The 21,251-nt window shown below is 40.6% G+C and overlaps 1 protein-coding gene across 1 annotated transcript in view; it reads left to right on the forward strand.

Moving 5' to 3' along the window:
- opn7b (opsin 7, group member b) overlaps positions 1 to 7,250 on the forward strand; it is a 227,969-nt gene extending 220,719 nt beyond the window's left edge. The window contains exons 5-6 of the mRNA XM_061904395.1: positions 782 to 1,116; positions 1,193 to 7,250. Coding sequence (XP_061760379.1) covers positions 782 to 1,116; positions 1,193 to 1,690 — 833 coding nt within the window. The 3' untranslated portion in view covers positions 1,691 to 7,250. The remainder of the gene's footprint in view (positions 1 to 781; positions 1,117 to 1,192) is intronic.
- Positions 7,251 to 21,251: the final 14,001 nt, after the last annotated feature.

Here is a 21,251-nt window from a genome sequence, read left to right on the forward strand (position 1 = left end):
TGAGGGGTTCCCTCAATCATCAGGAGGATTGAGGGAACCCCTCATGAAACAGTTCTGTAGAGATGAAGTAGTCTTGTGATTTTTCCCACACCTACATATATATATATATATATATATATATATATATATATATATATATATATATATATATATATATATACATACATATATATATATATATGTGTATGTAGCCCGGCCTCTGGCAAAATAATTTTTTATTGTAATTTTGAAGAATTTATCTGAATGTGCATGAAGTATTTCTGTTCAAAATTGTTAGAAATGTCACATGTTAAATGTTTGGATATGAACTGTCAGTTTGCTTTGCTGTGCCAACTGTACTACTATATGAGTACTTATGTTCTATTGTTTCATTAAAAATAAAACAGCAAAGTCCATTTGGCTGTCATCTGTTTTAATTATGAGACACAATTGTGTCAAAGTCATGATTTTTTATTTCATGCTCAAAATAAGAAATGTTTACTTTGAAAAAGTAGTTCTATACTTGTGAGTGTTGATGACACAGCTTTGCAACAGTTGATATTCTACTTTCGAGCATGTTTTACTCAATATAGGTCATCAAATCTCAGCAACAAGCTGTAATGACTTACTGAGATTATTTAGGACCAAAAAACTCGAACATAAAATCTGCTTAGTGAGAAGAATGATCTTATCAGACAGAAAATAAGCAAATATCAACCTTATTTGAGATATTTCATCCTACTTAGATTTCAGTTTTTGCAGTGTTGTTTTTGATGAGCCACTGTGTTGGGCTTTTCCGCAGGCAACAAGTTCTCCTACTGTCACTCTTGCCTGCTGGTCGCAGGGATCTGGTGCTATGCCGCAGTGTTTGCCGTGGGGCCCCTGTCGGGTTGGGGAGAGTACGGGCCCGAGCCGTACGGTACAGCATGCTGCATCAACTGGCACGCCCCCAGCCAGAGCGCCTCAGCCATGAGCTACATCGTCTGCCTCTTCTTCTTCTGCTACATCGTGCCCTGCACGGTCATCTTTCTGTCCTACACGTTCATCTTGTTGACCGTGAGGGGATCCCGACAGGCGGTGCAACAGCACATGTCCCCTCAGAACAAGATCACTAATGCACACACACTTATTATTAAGGTAGGTTTACAACACTTAAGATGCTTAGATTACACATATGTGAATTTCTGATCATTTCAATGTCATATCTTTGTAGCTGTCCGTGGCAGTTTGTATCGGCTTCCTGACAGCATGGAGTCCGTATGCAGTAGTGTCCATGTGGGCAGCATTTGGTAATTCCTCAACAGTGCCACCCATGGCCTTCGCCCTGGCTGCTATCTTCGCCAAATCCTCGACCCTTTATAATCCTATAGTCTATCTGGTTTTCAAGCCCAACTTCCGCAAGTCCCTCTGTCGAGATGTGGCCCTGTGCAGAAGGTCACTCTGCGGGTGTCTGTGCCCGTGCGACTCCACACAGAAGGGGACATGCAGTCAAGCACATCGCAAAGAAGAGTGCAACTTGACACGGTTGTCCAACGGGCTTCCAAAGAACCAGGGCACATGCAGACACTGTCCTTGTGCCGAGACCTCTGCTACAAAGGAAAACTGTATCGACTACAGCCCTCGGCATACTGCCCGGATACTGAAAGGGTCGCAACAGAGTGAAGTGGCTGTCAGTCAGCTCTCCAACGAGCAGCAGAGTGACTTCCTTTAGAGTGAATTTACAGCCTGCGAGAAGGAAAGCCAATGGATGACAGACATTTTCCTGTAGAGCTGCAAATATGGCAACAAGTGAAGAATCCATTTATTGATGGGAAGAACATAGGGGCGGCATGGCGTGGTGGCTAGAGCGGCCGTGCCTGAAACCTGAGGGTTGCAGGTTCGTTCCCTGCTTCTTACCATCCAAATCTCTGCCGTTGTGTACTTGGGCAGGACACTTCACCCTTTTCCCCCAGTACCGTGTGAATGAATGATGAGTGATAGGTGGTGGTCGAAGGGCAACCGGCAGCCACACTGCAGTCAGTCTACCCCAGGGCAGCTGTGGCTATGAAAGTAGCTTACCACCACCAAGTGTGAATGAATGATGGGTTCTCACTTGTCTGTGAAGCGCTTTGAGTGTCTAGAAAAGTGCTGTATAAATCTAATCCGTTATTATTATTACAAACATATCGGTGAATATCTTACGCCTCAAATATGTGATACTGCCAAAAACACATGAGAACAATATCATACAACAATCAACATGCAACCAGATCAATGGTAAATCAGGTAAACATGCAAGTCTGATCGGATAAACTCTAAAGGGGACTTTTTATGAACTATCTTTAATGTATTTATTATGAATACTGTGTTGGTTTTATATATTTATTGATGCATGCCTCAAAGTGGAGGACCACATTGTTTTCATTATTTAAATAGAAAATATTAATCTTTGCTGCATTGGTTTCAAGGTTTCACCGCTTAGTAATTTGAGGGAAAGAAAGAAGCACCATGGGTGTTGACGGTATTGTGAATAATGTATCTCTATGACACGTGAGTTCTATTCTCTGTGTACTCAATAGGAAGACCTCAGGACAAAAGAAACATTTACAGTAAGATTCATGTCTCAAAAATGTACATTTTTATATAAGGTACATGTCTTGAATTGTACAAAAGATGCATTGCACTGTGACTACAAGTTGTTGAATAGTAATGGATGATCAAGTGTTTGGGTTTTCTTGGAAGAATAACAAAGGCACATAGAGTATGAAAATCTTAGTAATATTTCTTCCAGAAACTTATCACTGTGTGTCCTTTATAAATGGAATTTTGAAGGTATGTTAAATGTTCATAAACAAAGAGCTGGCTCTTTTCTGAGAACTGTAATGACAAGTGACATACCTGGTTATCAAACAATCCTGCAAAATTAAGACAGAACAAGAGAGCAGGTGCGGATACACTTACAATCTCAATGTTCATTCTATAAGTTATCTATTTTTTAAAAGTCTGAATGGAACTGAATGAAGTGTAGACATTTACAGAACTTATAACATTAATTTACGGAACTTTTTAAGTTCAACATACAGTATATTGAACATAAAAATAGTAAAAATCATGTTTTGTGTTGAACTAACTTTCTTTGATGGTCCAGATGTGTTGAAAATTAATTACTTTATAGGAATGTGTGTGTGTGTGTGTGTGTGTGTGTGTGTGTGTGTGTTTTTGTGTGTGTGTGTGAGTGAGAGAGAGAGAGGGATAAACAGATGTAGGTGTACAGTATGATCATTTTCAAGGCATTAAAACAAAAAAGGAGAGGTTGTCTTTCTCTGCATGCATTCAGGCAATTTGCTTTCATCACCTCCCAAAGCTGAGCAGGACTTGAGTGAAATAATTGTTGTAATAAGAACGATGAGATTCGGGCCCCGACGTCAGGGCCACATTGGGGCCTGTGCACGTTTACATTAGAGTCTGATAAAAAAAAATCACATTTTTCTTGCAGTGTAAACAGTCAGCTGGAAAAAATCAGATCTAAAAAAAAAATCTGATTTGGGCCACTTTGGCCTGCAAAACAGTCTTATTGTCATCACCAACAGAACTTAATTAATGCCATTAACTTTTAAATGATAACATGTTGGTATCCATGTTTCCCAAAGCTCACCATGACGCAACTGTACCACCAACATGCTTAACTGTAGGCAAGACACACCTATCATGGCATTCACTTTTGTTGCCAGCTTTTCAAACAATATTGTCTGTGTGTTGAGTTATTTTCAGAGGATGATATAGTAATATATAAAGCTGTACACTGACAAATGTACACGCAAGTTTTATTTCTATAGTATCGACCCTTTCATAATATAAACTGTTGAGTGTAAATACTGTAAAATTGATGTTGTTACATATTTGTGCAATCACAAATTATTTATTGTTTTGCCCTAGCATTGATTTATCAGTCTATAACTAACCCAAAATGCAAATTCTCTTCTGCATATTTTGGTTTTATTACTCCCCAGATAACCAATTTCCTTTGCCGTGAACATTAGTTTGTGGTTTTTTGCTTTTGTCTAAATAGTCCTGTCTTGCGTAAAATGAAAGGGACGCCAATTCGCAGAAAGTTGCAAAGATCAAAGCAAATTAGTTTGACAAAGGAGAGCAGAACAATTCAGAAATTTAACAATTCAGCAAAAAAAAAACAATCGAATTATACAGATTGTTTGAAGGCGCAGTGAGATTCATTAAAAGACTCATGATATTAAGGAACCAAAGGGTTACAGTCATATTAGTTGCATGTGATCACACTCATACATACCAAGACGGTATATGAATGCACAAACCAGGAAACGTAACGGGTTTGTGTTGTCTTTTCTATTTTATTCTTCTCCAGGAATACGTCAGCACTTTGACTTTAACAGTGTTTACAGCTTCAGTTTTGGAGAACCTATTTATTTTGCTGCAGCTGAGTCAATTAGATTTCAGCTCAATTGACAGGCAAGTGACGGATGGAGGGACTTAAGAAAAATATCCACATTTATTATAAAGATCATAATTCAATAGTTTTATCCAAGGTGTATGATAGATTTATTTTAATATTTAACGTGTATCGCAGAATGTATTTTTAGCTCTTAAGACTGGCTATTGCTTGTATTCCCATAAGTGATTTCTTCCCGGAAGTGAAAATCAATGGTGGTCAACCAAGCTAAGAAGGCTGTTTTACAGCAAGCAGCATGCACACTATCTGAGTACACAATAAGCTTATATCTTTCTGCAAAAAGCAAGTAAGAGCAAAAAAATCCAACTATGCAATGGAATAAATCCCTATATTTTATTAAAAAATAAAAGATGTGTCGAGTGATAAAGGATTATTCGTCAGTGCAGTTCCTAACGATAATGAATTATCGTGTGCTTCAGACGCCATTCAACGCAACAAAACAGATGAAAACTTGGAAAAGCATGGAGGTTTACAACTTCTTTGTGTGTGGCTGTGTCAAGAAAATTAGTATCGAGACTCTCCTGGACAATTATGCCTCGTTTTAGCTTGGGTAAGGTTGCAAGTCATGATTTAATAAACGAAATTGATTAATTGATTGATTTAATGTCGTGTCTACAGTCATGTTTGTTGCCTACCCTTGCTGTTGCATGAGTTGTTTATGATTGTACGTGTTTTTACCCATTTTTATCTAAATATATCCATTGATGTCAACATTCAGTATGAGCTGAAAGCATCATTTAAAATTGTTTGGGTAAAAGCTAAACTCTATTAGGTTTATTTTATTTAGACTCACCGTGTTGGTGCTTTTCATAGCAAAAATATGTCTTAAGAAATACGAATAATATCAGGATAATACTTAAATGGGAAACACTAAACATTAAAAGTATATCATACAAACCTTCAATGGAGTTGTCACTGCAAACTTGTGCATTCTTCGGCCTTGCTACCTTGTACTGGGGTGCGTGATACTTTTGTCATATTTTTTCATGAAATCTTGAACTCATTCTGGATAACCTCTCGAGGAACTAAGAAGAAACGTTTATCCTTTTTGCGATTCAAACGGCTAACACAGCCGAAAACAACGCAAGCGTAGGGCTTTTTGTCTTTGAGAAATGCTAAATAATGGCTTGTATCCATTAAGGACAGACGCTGGCTTTACCACCACGTGTATTCAATAAGCCGGAGGTGACGTCATTTTGAATCCAAGCAATGGCTATTCTGTAAATTAATTATTGAAATTTGAGTTCAAACTTGTGTTTCTGAATGCAGCTTGTCCTGCATCTATAAGTCATTTGTTGTCGCACAAACAAGCACTGTGTCAACACTTAAATACGTTAAATATGCTACTTTACTCCTTCACCTTTTCTGTCAAATACTGATATAGATCATTTGTTGAGGCATAACGATAACCTTTGTCATAATTTACAATGCAATTTAACAATTATATGTTCAGTGATGTATGTTGTAACTTTGTGCAAAACAAACCAAAAAAACTGAAGTAATCGTCATGGATCCACTAACTGCAGAAGCTAGCTCTCCAATCAACTAAACAGACTCAATAACTGACGTTTTGGTACATTTATGAAACTGTAACAGTACAAAAAAAAATGTAATTGTAAGTTAGTAGTGCGGACGTTGTACCGATCTGTTGTGGTAAAGAAGGAGCTGAGCCGGAAGGCAAAGCTCTCAATTTACCGGTCGATCTACGTTCTCATCCTCACCTATGGTCATGAGCTCTGGGTCATGACCGAAAGGATAAGATCACGGGTACAAGCGGCCAAAATTAGTTTCCTCCGCCATAGAGATAGGGTGAGAAGCTCAAAGAAACTCAAAAGTAAAGCCGCTGCTCCTTCACATCGAGAGGAGCCACCCGAACGCCTCCCTAGGGAGGTGTTTAGGGCACGTCCAACTGGTAGGAGGCCACGGGGAAGACCCAGGACACGTTGGGAAGACTATGTCCCCCGGCTAGGCGAAGTGGCTAGGGAGAGGGAAGTCTGGGCTTCCCTGCTTAGGCTGCTGCCCCCGCGACCCAACCTCGGAAAAGCGGAAGAAGATGGATGGAAGTTAGTAGTACTAACACAGACACTTGTAAACGTGTTAGCATATTCTCTAATGCTAACGACGCTAGCTTGATTACATTACGATAGCATGTACAAATATTCATGAAGTCACTCCTGCAGACATCACACATTGGACGGTTTGGTAAGTAGTTTTGCTGGTAGTTACTGTATGTTGTCAAACTTACAAACGTTGCTTGGAGTGAGGAAGAAGTAGGAATGCTGTGGACGGTTTTACTTCCGGTTTAAAGCAGTAACAGGAAGTACATTTTCATCTGGCAGTACCTGCAGTGTGCTGACTCGTCCAAAACATGGCGCCAGAGCAAAAACAATAACGCACCTTTTCAGTGTCTTTCCCAGCGTACATGAATACTACTTATTTAGCCAAGAAAAGTCCATAAATTAGCCACAGTTTTATAAGCCACAGGATTCAAACCATAGGAAAAAGTAGTGGTTTAAAGTCTGTGAAGTACAGTACATATATTTGAAAATGCCCTCAGTTTTTAAGGCACAAACAAAGCTGAATGGGATGTGTTGTAAATACTTAACATGTTTGTATGTTGAAAATATGTATATCAACAGTGTTTCAGAATGTTGAACTTATTTTTTATGTAAATAAGTGAAGTTTAATTTGCTATGTAAAAAAGACATTTCACATTTTAAAAAAGAGCTATGTGAGAAAAGTATCAGATATCTATTTATGGACATCTCATTTGTTTGGGGTGCAACTGACATATAAATAAAATATATCGAGGATACAATCAATTTTGCTGTTTTTATTATGAGTTCTGATACACACAGCATAACAGCTATGGGATGCTTTATGTGTGTGGCCAGCAACATTACTACAAAGCGTGCAGAGGAACCAACCACGCGACAGGTGTTTTCTCATCTCTCAAGGGGATCCAAGACGACGAGGCAGCCCAATGATGTACAGAAGGTTCCTTTAAACAAGGAGAGGTTGTCCCTGGGGACAAGATCCATCAGAATGTTTCAAACAGTGAAAGGAGGTACAACATCCGAAGCAACTTCAAAGCTGCATCTAAAAAAAAAACTGTACTTTCTTAAAGGGATTTTAAATTAAATTAGTCAGCCAAAACTAAATTATTAAACCATTTTCAACGAAACAAACATGTAAGATTATAAGATTAAGGTTATAACACTTAAAAGTGTAGGTATTCGTATTCTGATGTTTTGGTATACAACCCGTCATGTTTTTGCAGGGTGACAATATCTCAATTTACCAAATGTGAGACAGCAATATAGTGACATAGTTTAAAACAGCTTAACACAATAACTTATAACACAGTTATGCTTTGTCATGTGGTTGATTCAGTAGCACTTGAAGGGGCTGTTTGCAACATTTACACAGATGCCTGGAGCATTGGTTCTCAACCTTTTTTCAGTGAAAATGTTTTTGATTCAAGTACCCCCTAATCAGAGCAAAGCATTTTTGGTTGAAAAAAAGAGATAAAGAAGTAAAATACAGCTCTATGTCATCAGTTTCTGATTCATTAAAGGTCTACTGAGTCTGATAGTTTATATATCAATGATGAAAAATTAACGTTGCAACACATGCCAATAGGGCCTTTTTAGTTTACTAAATTGCATTTTTAAATTTCCCGGAAGTTTCGTCTTGAAAACGTCGTGTAATGATAACGTGTACGCAAGACGTCACGGGTTTTTAGGAAGTATGAGCGCTGTGCACACACACAGCTAAAAGTCGTCTGCTTTAACCGCATAATTACACAGTATTTTGGACACCTGTGCTGCTGAATCTTTTGCAATTTGTACAATTAATATTAGAGAAGTCACAGTAGAAAGATGGAGTTGGGAAGCTTTAGCCTTTAGCCACACAAACACACGGTGATTCCTTGTTTAAAATTCCTGGAGGTGAAACTTTACTATGGATCAGAGCGCGGTCAACCAAACATGGATCACGACGGAATATCAACCAGCAGGTTTTGGTGAGAAAATTGTGGTTAAAAAGTCGCTTCTTACCGGATATCAGCTGAGCTTGTGCCATCCGTAGCTGCCGTCGACTCCCCTGAGACATTGGCGTCAAGACACCCGTGGAGACACCCCTCTGACAATTTCCCAGAATTATCCTAGTAAATGTGTCTAAAAACATCGGAATCTGTCCCAATGCGATCGCGTTTTATTTTTTTTAAACTTTTTTTTTTTTTTTTTCTAGTCCATCGCTATCAATATCCTCAAACACGAAAATTTCATCCTCGCTCAAATTTTTGGGGGAATTGTCGTTTTCTCGGTTCGAATAGCACTTTTTGTTGGAGGCTCACATTAAAATCAATGTGAATATGTGAGGAGCTATCAACATGTGACGTCATCGTCTGCGACTTCCGGTAGAGGCAGGGCTTTTCTCTTAGCACTGAAAGTTGCAAACTTTATTGTGGATGTTCTCTACTAAATCCTTTCAGCAAAAATACAGCAATATCGCGAAATTATCAAGTATGACACACAGAATGGACCTGCTATCTCCGTTTAAATAAGAAAATCTCATTTCAGTAGGCCTTTAAATTGTATAACAGCGCAAAATATTGTTTATTTGGAGTGGTCTTCCTTGAACTCTTTGGAAAAGAAAGATAAAAATAATTAAAAACTTGTTGAAAAATAAACAAGTGATTCAATTATAAATAAAGATTTCTACACATAGGAGTAATCATCAACCTAAAGTGCCCTCTTTGGGCATTGTAATAGAGATCCATCTGGATTCATGAACTTAATTCTAAACATTTCTTCACAAAAAAAAGAAAACTTTATCATCAATATTTATGGACCATGTCCACAAAAACAAAAAAGCTGTCAACACAGAATATTGCATTGTTGCATTTCTTTTCACAGTTTATGAATTTACATTCATATTTTGTTGAAATATTATTCAATAAATATATTTATAAAAGATTTTTGAATTGTTGCTATTTTTAGAATATTTAAAAAAAATCCCACATACTCCTTGGCATACCTTCAAGTACCCCCAGGAACCACAGGCCTAGAGGACACTAACTTTCCAATGTATTTTAAGTAGGGTGAGTAACTACCGTACGACTAATCGTTTCATTCGGGACGGAAAACATTTTATTACATAAAGTTAGTAATTGCAAAAAATACAGACAGAATTATTCGTCAATCCATTAAAGTTTATTTGTATAGCCCTTAATCACAAGCACCTCAAAGGGTTTAACAAACCACAACAACCCTTAATCTGAATCCACATCAGGGCGAGGGAAAATCCAAAAGCCCAGAATGGAAAAAAAAAGAAGAACCCTTTGAAAGGGGCCGCAAATGTAGGGACCCTCCCCATAAGTGGCAAGCTGAAATGGATGTCAGTTTGGTACGGATATTAAATTACTAGATTCATGACAATAAGATAGTCCAGTCCATCAAGGTTTATAGGAGGTCTTCTTCCATGTAGAAATGGCAGCAATGCACCGACGTTCTAAACTGATGCATACAGGAGTGGTCCAGGTCGTGACTTGGAACAGATTGCGCCTCCTGCAGACTGGTACTTCCCCAGAGATTCTATATGTAACCTCTCAGTACACGGGAGGGGGGCAGAGCAGAAATGAAAAGCGGCAGGTCAACTGGACTAACGAGGGCTCTATTTGAACATTTGTAAGGAACAGCATGGCTCGGATGGTAAAGCGGTCGCGTCGGTAAATGGAGGGTTCCAGACTTGATTCCCGTTTCTGCCATCCAAGTCACGGCCGTAGTGTCCTTCAGCAAGACACTTCACTCACCTTGCTCCCAGTGCCGCTCATACTGGTGTATGCATGTAAATGTATGTTTGGGGGTAGTAGGAGGTTAGCGTAAATTGGCAGCCACGCTTCGGTCAGTTCAACCCAGGGCAGCTGTTGCTACAAATGTAGTTTACCATCATCACAGTGTAAACATGGAATGAATGAACAATGGGTCCCTAGTTTTCTGCAAAGTGCTTTGAGAGTCTAGAAACACTATATAAATGTAATCCATTATTATTATTACTTAAAGGCTAGAGCAGGGGTCCCCAAACTCCAGCCCAACAGCATCCAGAATCTGGGCCGCGGAAAGTCCCAGGTTTATCAGATCGATATAAATCAGTAGCGTGTAGCGAACGGAATGTAGATAAATGGAGCGGAGTAAAAGCATTGTTTCTTCTCTATAAATATACTCACGTAAAAGTAAAAGTATGTTGGACCAAAACTACGCTTAGAAGTACAATTAATCTCAAAAGTTACTCAAGTAGATGTAACAGAGTAAATGTACTGCGTTACAACCAGTGTTGGGACTACAGCGGTAACTAGGCGTTATTTTTTATATACAGTCCCTCAGTTACCGTTACTACATGATGCGTTACTGCGTTATTTTATGTTATTTTTTTATATAACAGCTAGAAACTGAGAAGATCTGAGTGAGTTTTTTTGGAGAGCTGTGCTGTCGTCCTTCCGATTCTTCCTGTGGCACAAGGAAGAGCCGAGGCGCACTGTGTGTGCTTGTGTGTGGTGTGGGGAGGCATGTCTGTGTTTACTAATAAAACATTACGGCGGAGCCGAAGCCAAGTTTCTTAACATGGAGATATTCTCACCGCTTTTTTTTAGTCGAGCACAAAGAAAAGAACATTTTACTTAAATTTCAGTTGTGTCTTGGACCAAAGATCCTATCTACTGCCAAAAACAGCAATTCAAATCTGCTGAAACAGCTACAAAAGCAACATGCTCCGACAAAGCTAGTAAAGAGACACAGACTCCGATGCTACTACACTTCCACCACCACCTAAGGATTTTAACAGAGGGACTGCTAGCCAGGACAACATTGTTAGAGCCGTTGCAGTGTATGTGCTAGAAGACATGCAGGCTATTTCTACAGAGGAGTCACCCGCTTTCAGGCAGCTAATTAGCATGATAGTGGGCATCAAATGGCACGAAAATATTTTCAAAGTTCCTGGACACAGTGGACAGTGAGCACATAAAAATGGAAAGCAAGCTAAAGAAAACACTCCAAACTCTGCTTTTGCTCAACATTCAGCACTGAAGGTACGCACACTGTGTCAATTCTCTTATATAACCTATACTTCTAGAGTGTTTGATTATCACATCAATGTATACACTATAATTTTCACAAACATGAAGAGGGATCCTAGTGGGCCAGGCCAATCTTTCTCTAAACTAAAACTGGGGAAATGCATAGAGTGTTCTGGGCTTCAGTACAGTGTTGATCCCCTGAATACATGATTTTATTTCACTGTGTATAGCAGTAGGTGTGCGGTATATAGACTTAGACTTAGACATAGACTTAGACAAACTTTAATGATCCACAGGGGAAATTGTTCAACACAGTAGCTTAGTTACAATGATGGAAAGTGTAAGGATCGAAAGGACAATGCAGGTATAAATAGACTATGTATAGCAATGTAAAATATAACCTATCTGCGAATATATACAATATATACTAATCACGTGTACAGTATACAATATATACAGATATAATATGTCTATAACATATATACAATATATACCAAATGCTATGTGCACTATCACAGTATATTTGGCAGCCCCAGCATAAAAAAAGAGAGAAAGTCCAGCAGAAAATAGAATATAGACATTAACAACAAAGAGAAGTAGTTGACATAGAAGGTGTCAGGTAATAGGCGGATATTATCTGTTGCTGAATGGGGAGTGATTATACAGCTGGATGGCGTAAGGAATGAAGGAGTTCTTGAATCGCACAATGCGGGAAGGAAGCTGAAGGAGCCTGTTGGAGTATGAACTCCGCTGTCCCTCGATTGTCTGGTGGAGTGGGTGGGAAGGATTGTCCATGATGGCCAGCAGTTTGTCCAGTGTCCTCTTGTCCCTCACTGATACAAACGCCTCCAATTGCAAGCCAATAGTTTGGCCGGCTTTCCGGATCAGTTTATCAATCCGGTTTGAATCCCTTCTGCTGGTGCTGCTCCCCCAACAAACCACTGCAAAGTGCAGGGCACTGGCCACAACAGACTGATAGAAGATCTCTAACAGCTTGCTGCACACATTAAAGGACCTAAGCTTCCTCAGGAAAAAGAGTCTGCTCATGCCCTTCTTGTAAACAACATTGCAGTTGTCCTTCCAGTCCAGTCTGCTGTTCAAATGAACTCCAAGGTACTTATATTGCCCCACCACTGCCACCTCCCGGCCATGGATCTTGATGGGCTCCAGCGGGGTCATACTCTTCCTGAAGTCGATGACCAGCTCCTTGGTCTTGTCCACGTTAAGGACCAGATGGTTCGCCTGAGACCACTCCACAAAGTCAGCAATCAGTGTCCTATACTCCAATTCCCGTCCCTCTCTGACACACCCGACCACCGCAGAGTCGTCAGAATATTTCTGCAGGTGGCAGAACCTGGAACTGTACTGGAAGTCTGAGGTGTACAGGGTGAACAGGAAAGGAGACAGGACAGTCCCCTGTGGAGCACCTACACCACTGACCACAGTATCCGACAGGGAGCTCCCCAGTCGCACAAACTGGGGCCTGTCAGACAAGTAATCAGTGATCCAGGAGACAATGGATGAACTGACACCCATGCTGAGCAACTTGTCACTCATCAGAATTGGCTGGATGGTGTTAAAGGCACTGGAGAAATCAAAGAACATGATCCTCACAGTGCCCTTCCCACCATCCAGGTGAGAGTGAGCACGATGAAGCAGGTAGATAACAGCATCATCCACTCTTACATGGGGCTGATATGCAAACTGTAGAGGATCCAAGGAAGGAGCCACCAGGGGTCTCAGCTGTTCCAGAATAAGTCTTTCGAGGACCTTCATGACCTGGGACGTCAGGGCAACAGGTCTGAAGTCGTTCAAGCCCGATGGGATGGGCTTCTTGGGCACCGGCAATATGCAGGATGTTTTCCATAGCACTGGTATCCGTTCTAGCTTCAGACTCAGGTTGAAGATGAAATGGAGGATCACAGTAGGCTGAGCAGCACAAGTCTTCAGTACCCAGGGCTTGACTCGGTCAGGGCCTGCTGACTTGGCTGGATTGACTCTCTCCAGCTGTCATCTCACGTGTCCTGGTGTCAGGCACACCGGGCTGGCTTTCTCAGTGGGGGACGGGGGAACAGCAGTGGCAGGTATCAGAGAAGGAGTTTGTGGAGAGATGTTCAGGGGAGGTGTGAAGACAGGAGTAGTGGGGGGGGGGGCCAGTAATGGGTGCATTGCTAAATCTGTTGAAAAACATATTCAGCTCGTTGGCTCCGTCTGCACCCCCATCCAGCAGTTTGGCTTTGTTGTTAAAGCCTGTGATGGCTTTCATGCCTTTCCACACATCACAAATGTTGTTTTGCTGGAGTTTAGCCTCTAGCTTCCTCCTGTAGGCATATTTCCCTTCTTGCAGCTGGACTTTAAGCTGCCACTGTATCCTCCTCAACTCGTCCCGGTCACCGCATCTGAAGGCTAGCTTATTTTTATTAAGCAGCACCTTTAGCTGGCTGGTGATCCAGGGCTTGTTATTTGGGTAGCAATGGACAGTTTTTGTAGGGATGATGGAGTCCTCACAGAAATTGATGTAATCTGTGATGCAGTCTGTGATGCTGTCGATATCTGTTCCGTGGGGCTTACAGAGTACTTCCCAGTCCGTACACTCAAAGCAGTCCTGCAGGGCAATGCATGCCTCCTGGTTCCTCATCTGCACGGATTTTGTTGAGATGGGCTGCCTCCTCACAGCAGGAACATAATGATGTGTTAAAAGCACCAGGTTGTGATCAGATCGTCCGGGGGGGGGGGGGGTGGCGGGGGGCGGGGTGGGGGGGCGGGCAGTGGCTCTGTATGCATCTTTTGAATTAGCATATAGTAGGTCCAGAGTTTTATTTTCCCGGGTTGCACAGTGCACATATTGGTGGAAAGTGGGTAAAATAGAGTCCAAAGAAACATGATTAAAGTCACCCAAAATGAGAAAGAGAGCATCGGGATGTTTGGTCTGTTGCTTAGCAACAGCGGCGTGAATGGTGTCACACGCAACAGCTTTGTCAGCAGAAGGAGGGACATACACTCCGATGAAGATTACAGAAGTAAACTCCAACAGCTAGGAGTTCAATGTCCGGCATGAAAACACACTCCTTAACAGTAATATGTCCAGGATTGCACCACCTCTCGTTCACCAAGATGGCAATCCCGCCGCCTTTTTTCTTACCGCTCAAGAGTGTGTTTCTATCCGCCCGTGAAGTTGTGAAGCTAGGTAGAGTTGCGCTGTGGTCCGGGAAGTCCGCGTGTAGCCAAGTCTCTGTGAAGCACATGGCGTACTCCTTTTGAGTTCGGACGAGCCCGGACAATTCATCCATTTTGTTCGCCATGAGGACAGAGGGAATTGCAGGTTTAAATTTCCTTCTCCGCTCCCTTATCTTTGTGCCGGCACGGCGTCCCCTTCGCTTTTTCCGTAGTTCCACGGGAAGGTCCGGCCGCGCTCCCCACAGCGCTGGTAAGGAGAGCGCAAACAGCTCCTCGCGTGTGTAAACAAAAGGCCTGCTGCTCCGTTGATCACAGCCAAACACAAAACGGCCCGAAAAGAAAAAGAAAAGTAACGAAAACAGACAAAAGCGCCCAAGAACCATAATTAGTGGTTTATTGAAAGGTAAGAGATTAAAAGAAAGCAAGGAAAGTTGAGAATAATACCAACAATTAAGTAAAAAGAACGAATTCAAAGGAGCTACTGTGATGTGCTGCCACTCTTTCAGACGCACTCAGATTTTTTATTTATATATAATATAATGACATGACATAGAATCCCGTGCCTTCCTTGGGTGAAGCCAGGCTTACAGCTATGTTGTGACATATTGTCTATGTTGCAGCTATTAAAAATAGTTTTGTCAATTTGTTATGGCCCAGATAAACTTGGCCCTTTGAAACATATCTTTTGTCTTAATGTGTTGTTTGTAGACCACATTGCTTAGCAGAGTTTAGTGATGCAAAAGCATGTCAAGTTGATCAAAAGATTGTATTATTCTCCAGTGCAATAATAGTCCTGAGATGAAGGCTAAAAGGGCATTAATAGGAGCCTTAAACATTTTAAAAAACAAAGAAGTAACTAAATAGTTACTTTTCACAGTAACACGATACTTTTGGTGTAAAGTAACTGAGTTACTTTTGAAATAAAGTAACTATTTACTGTAACTTGTTACTGGTTTTCAGTAATCAACCCAACACTGGTTACTACCCACTTCTGCCTACAGGGCCATACTCGCAGGACCTGGAACCCCAATGTCGAAACTAAACCTTAAGTGTTCTTGTCACAGAAGTGCACTGTTTTTGCGTCTGCATGGACGTATCCATAATCGGCTTCAAGTTTTTCCACTTCCCGAGAGCAACAGTAATGGTTTAAACTGAGTCAGAATATTATGAAATGCACAAAAACTGCAATATATTCCCTCAGGAAAAATGGTGCACAATGCTAAGACAACACCAGTGAGAGAGAAATATAAGTAAATATCTGGTGCTATATATATATATATATATATATATATATATATATATATATATATATATGTATATATATATATATATATATATATATATATATACATATATATATACATATATATATATATATATATATATATATATATATATATATATATATATATATACATATATATAATGTACACCATTATAAAGGTAGGGACAGGGAATAACAGTAACAAACTATGAAGTACATAAATCAGTAGTTAAATCAAATAATGATAAATGAAAAACTAAACAACAGTGTGAATATATATAGTAGGACAAAATAAATAAACATAAAGAGGACACAAAAGTATTCAAATAGCGATCAAACAAAATAAAATAAAATGAGCAATATTACTAGTTGTTTAAAGGCCTACTGAAATTAGATTTTCTTATTTAAACGGGGATAGCAGGTCCATTCTATGTGTCATACTTGATCATTTTGCGATATTGCCATATTTTTGCTGGAAGGATTTAGTAGAGAACCTCGACAAAAAAGTTCGCAACTTTTGGTCGCTAACAAAAAAGCCCTGCCTTAACCGGAAGTTGCAGACGATGACGTCACCTGTTGAGGGCTCCTCACATCCTCACATTGTTTTTAATGGGAGCCTCCAACAAAAAGAGCTATTCGGACCGAGAAAACGACAATTTCCCCAATAAGTTGAGCGAGGATGAAAGATTCTTGTTTGAGGATATTGATAGCGACGGACTAGAAAAAAATAAATAAAATCTAGTTAAAAAAAAAACGTGATTGGATTGGGACAGATTCAGATGTTTTCAGACACATTTACTAGGATAATTCTGGGATATCCCTTATCTTTCTATTGTTTTGCTAGTGTTTTAATGAGTTTAATAGTACCTGATAGTCGGAAGGGTGTATCCACGGGTGTCTTGAGGCCAGTGTCTGATGGAAGTCGACAACAGTTGTACGGACGGCACAAGCTCAGCTGATCTCCGGTAAGTGGCGACTTTTTACCAAAATTTTCTCACCGAAAACTGCTGGTTGACATGTGGTCGGGATCCATGTTCGCTTGACCGCTCTGATCCAAAGTAAAGTTTCACCTCCGGGAATTTTAAATAAGGAATCACCGTGTGTTTGTGTGGCTAAAGGCTAAAGCTTCCCAACTCCATATTTCTACTTTGACTTCTTCATTATTAACTAAAACAAATTTCAAAAGATTTAGCAACACAGATGTCCAAAATATTGTGTAATTATGCGGTTAAAGCAGACAACTTTTAGCTGCGTGTGTGCGCAGCGCTAATATTTCCGTGACGTCACGAGTACACGTCAGCATTCCGCGACGTTTTCAACAGGACACTTCGCGGGAAATTTAAAATTGCAATTTAGTCAACTAAAAAGGCCGTATTGGCATGTGTTGCAATGTTAATATTTCATCATTGATATATAAACTATCAGACTGTGTGGTCGGTAGTTGTGGGTTTCAGTAGGCCTTTAAGCAATAATACCAGCAATTGTATATTGGACAGGTAAGCTCTGAAATGTCGGCATAATATAATAGCCGAAAGATAATACAAAGAAAGTGAATGAAAGCAGATTACATGAGTGACCACACAGATGTAATATTCACGGTCAGGCCTGGAGTTAGCGTTAAGTTGACATGGTTAAACGTGACAAGACAGGCCTTCATTAATAAAGGAAAACAAATAATAAGGAAATAAAAACACGGCATCAGGTTTTCATATATATTTGTAAAATACAATCCAGCTCGTATCGTGATTATTTAGGTCGATGCCGGCAGTGTAGCCCTCGGACATGGTTACAGAGGGCCAAGTTAACACCGTCTGGCCATGCATTGGAATGAAGTCACTTTGTATCAAACATCCATCCATGTTAAGATATTGGCACTAGCATTTACTTAATTTGAGAAAACTTTTCAACATATTGAGCAAAAAAGTATATATTTTCTACAAAGAAAAGTGCACTTGTTATTAGTGAGAATATACTTATTTAAGGTATTTTGGGGTTCATTGAAGTTAGCTAATTTTTCTCGTTTTGGAAAGTTTTTCATCCATCCATTTTCTACCGCTTATTCCCTTTGAGGTCGCGGGGGGCGCTGGTGCCTATCTTAGCTAAAATCGGGCGGAAGGCGGTGTACACCCTGGACAAGTCGCCACCTCATCGCAGCGTATCAAACATAGTTTTCTTTAAGCCAAACAGACTGAGATTATTTATTTGTAGAACCCTGGCTGTGTTGATTGTGGCACTTAACAAAATCGTGGGCGTCTTTAAGAGATGCAAGTCGCCGTCTTTTTCCATCCTTGGTCAATTTTACAGAATCGCTAGTCTATTAAATACTTCTTCTTCTCACTATACATAGACTAAGCGCCACTTTGGCCGATGGAGGTTAAAATGCTGGTCATTTCAGTCATTTTTTTGTATTTCAGCATTTCTCATGTGTCTTGACATTGATAGCTAGATAGATAGATAGATAGATAGATAGATAGATAGATAGATAGATAGATAGATAGATAGATAGATAGATAGATAGATAGATAGATAGATAGTACTTTATTGATTCCTTCAGGAGGGTTCCTTCAGGAAAATCAAAATTCCAGCAGCAGTGTACAGAGTTGAGATCAATTTAAAAAAAGTAAATAATGGGGGTTTAAATGGAAACAAAAAAGAGAAATATTACACTAAGAATAAAAAATAAAAAGCAACAATGGGAATAAAAATATAACAGTAAAATAAGAATATAACAAGAGAAAGTAGGCAGTAGTGACCATGTTATGAAAAACGTATTGCACTGTTATTGTTTTGCATCCCCTGTCATCCTTGTACCCCACGCCCCCCTGCCCCAGAGAGGAGTTGTAAAGTCTAATGGCATGTGGGACAAAGGAGTTTTTGAGTCTATTAGTCCTGCAATTGGGATGAAGCAGTCTAGCACTGAACAAGCTCCTCTGGCTACTGATAACGCTATGCAGAGGGTGACTGGCATCATCCAGGATGCTCACTAGTTTGTCCACAGTCCTCTTCTCTGCCACCGTCACCAGTGAGTCCAGCTTCATTCCGATTGTAGAACCGGAACCGCCTGATCAGTTTCTCAAGTCTGGAGCTGTCCTTCTTAGATGTACTGCCCCCCCAGCACACTACCATGTAGAACAGAACACTGGCAACCACAGACTGGTCGTACATCCACAGGAGTTTTCTACAAATTGTATATATATGGACAATTTGTTTTTATAGAACTTTAATCTATGATTCAATGAAATTTAGGATAGGTTTACCAAAGAGGGAACCGTTGGTCCATCACCTTACAGCGGCAATACAGCCATCCCATCACTGTATGGCCTCCACATCAATTGTCAATTTCCCTACAAAGGCCATACATCTACTGCATTACCGTATGGCCTGAGCACCAAATGTCGATCACTCGATGGAGGTTGTACACTCAGCCCATCACTGTATGATTTCAACACCGTTGGCCCATCACCAAATGTCTACAACACCTCTGGTCCTTCACCCGGTGTACACAATAAGGTTGGCTTGCCAGCTCGCGGGGTGAATCCACCTGACAATGGAAACCCAGCTTTCTTGGCACCGGTCAGTAGAGATGCAGGCAACCCATCTGTTAAGGACACTATCTCACATCAACCACAGGCAGGAAAATCATCGACGCCATGTGATGGATGTAGGGATAGTTCGAAAAAATCCTTAGAGATAAGCAACAAATCAAGAAGTCCTCTTGAAAATAGGCAAGTAATTAATCCTAATTGATTCATTGTATTGTTTACTTAAATTTGTTATTGGGCCTTGAACAAATTATTTTCTCATTCTGGCATTGTTTGTACAATTTTCTTTCCCTTTCACATCCGTGCCAAGTCAGAGTGCTTCAAACCCTGCGACCTTGTTGGAGACAAAACAGTCGGGCCAGCAGGAGCTGTTTCCTGAGAGCAGTGTGTTCATATCATCGTTCCGCCTTGCAGCCATGAGACATGCTTCAGAGCCCAATTGTATGCCTTTATTGCACGCACTTTTTGAACACTTTTTTACAGTTGAGGAGTGTCAAAATTATGTCCCTTTTGGTCGCCCTGGAAAAAAAACCTGCGGGAAAGCGCATCCCTGACCGGAAAAAAGTTAAAGAAATCTTAAGTACATTTTCCCAAAATCAGGGTGTTTTCAGACCAAAGTTGTGTAACAATAATTAAATAGAAGTTTAATAAGAGAAAGTTTGATCCCTTATCGATTACAGCACGCTAGAAGCAGATTCCAGAACACACAGAGTGAGATGTTCTACCTCTTGTGCGAAACACAAATGCATACAATGACTTAATACATTAAAATGACAAGTAAAACATTTAAAAACACAACAAAAAACTTCTAAAACATTAAAAATTACTCTAAAACACATAAAATGACTCCTGGGAGATGCACAGTGACATCTAAAACATAAATTACTCCTAAAACCTGACTCCTAAAACGCGTAAAAAGACTCCTAAAACACTTATAATAAAAATACTCCTAAAACATGCAAAAAGACTCTTAAAACTAATTAGAAACACAGAATGAGGTGTTTGCATCCTTTGCGAGCACATACACTTGTAGGTGAACAGTGAACGTGAATGGAAGACTTGAGGGATAAAATAATTTACGGGTGTGCATCATCAGTAGTGTTCCTCTGGGTCATTGGGTGTTTCGGCCTTTAACACTATACACCATCTCCAAAGGCGGCCAGCTAGAGGATGATCAGACCTGAGCTTGCGACCGAAGCCCAATTAGCCATGAAAGTCACCTTGTTGGCAGACATCAGGGGACTATGCATGGCAGGGGCGTCCAGTTCCCTGGGTCATATTTTCCTGACCGCATACCTCCTGATGCACTAGTTGGGGGCCCAATTGGGGTCATTCCTCTTCAGCCAGAGCCACCGGCTGCTCTTTTCGGCTGCTTCAGATGCGGCTTTAATTGCTGTACGCAGGCACTGGTCCCTGACTCCAAAGTCCCTCAGCAGTTTTGCGGTAGAGGTTCCCACGAAGCCTCTGCTCCCAACCTCCACAGGGCGGACTTCAGTATTCAAGCCACAATTTTGACCTTTCGCGGCCAGCTAGGAATACCGCAAATGTTTCCTGTCATATGCCTCGTCCATAGATTCCTCCCAGGGTACAGTGAGCGCAACAATGAAGGCCTTTTTGTGGGAAGGAGACCAGAGCACTAGGTCAGGCCTCAAAGTGGTAGTGGCGATCTCAGTGGGGAAAATCCTAGCTGTTTGCCAACATCTGCCAGCATCTTCCAGTCGCGTGCTGGACACAGCTGACTTCTCTCTG

The sequence above is a fragment of the Nerophis ophidion genome, linkage group LG06 (assembly GCF_033978795.1).
Source record: "Nerophis ophidion isolate RoL-2023_Sa linkage group LG06, RoL_Noph_v1.0, whole genome shotgun sequence".
Lineage (NCBI taxonomy): Eukaryota > Metazoa > Chordata > Actinopteri > Syngnathiformes > Syngnathidae > Nerophis > Nerophis ophidion.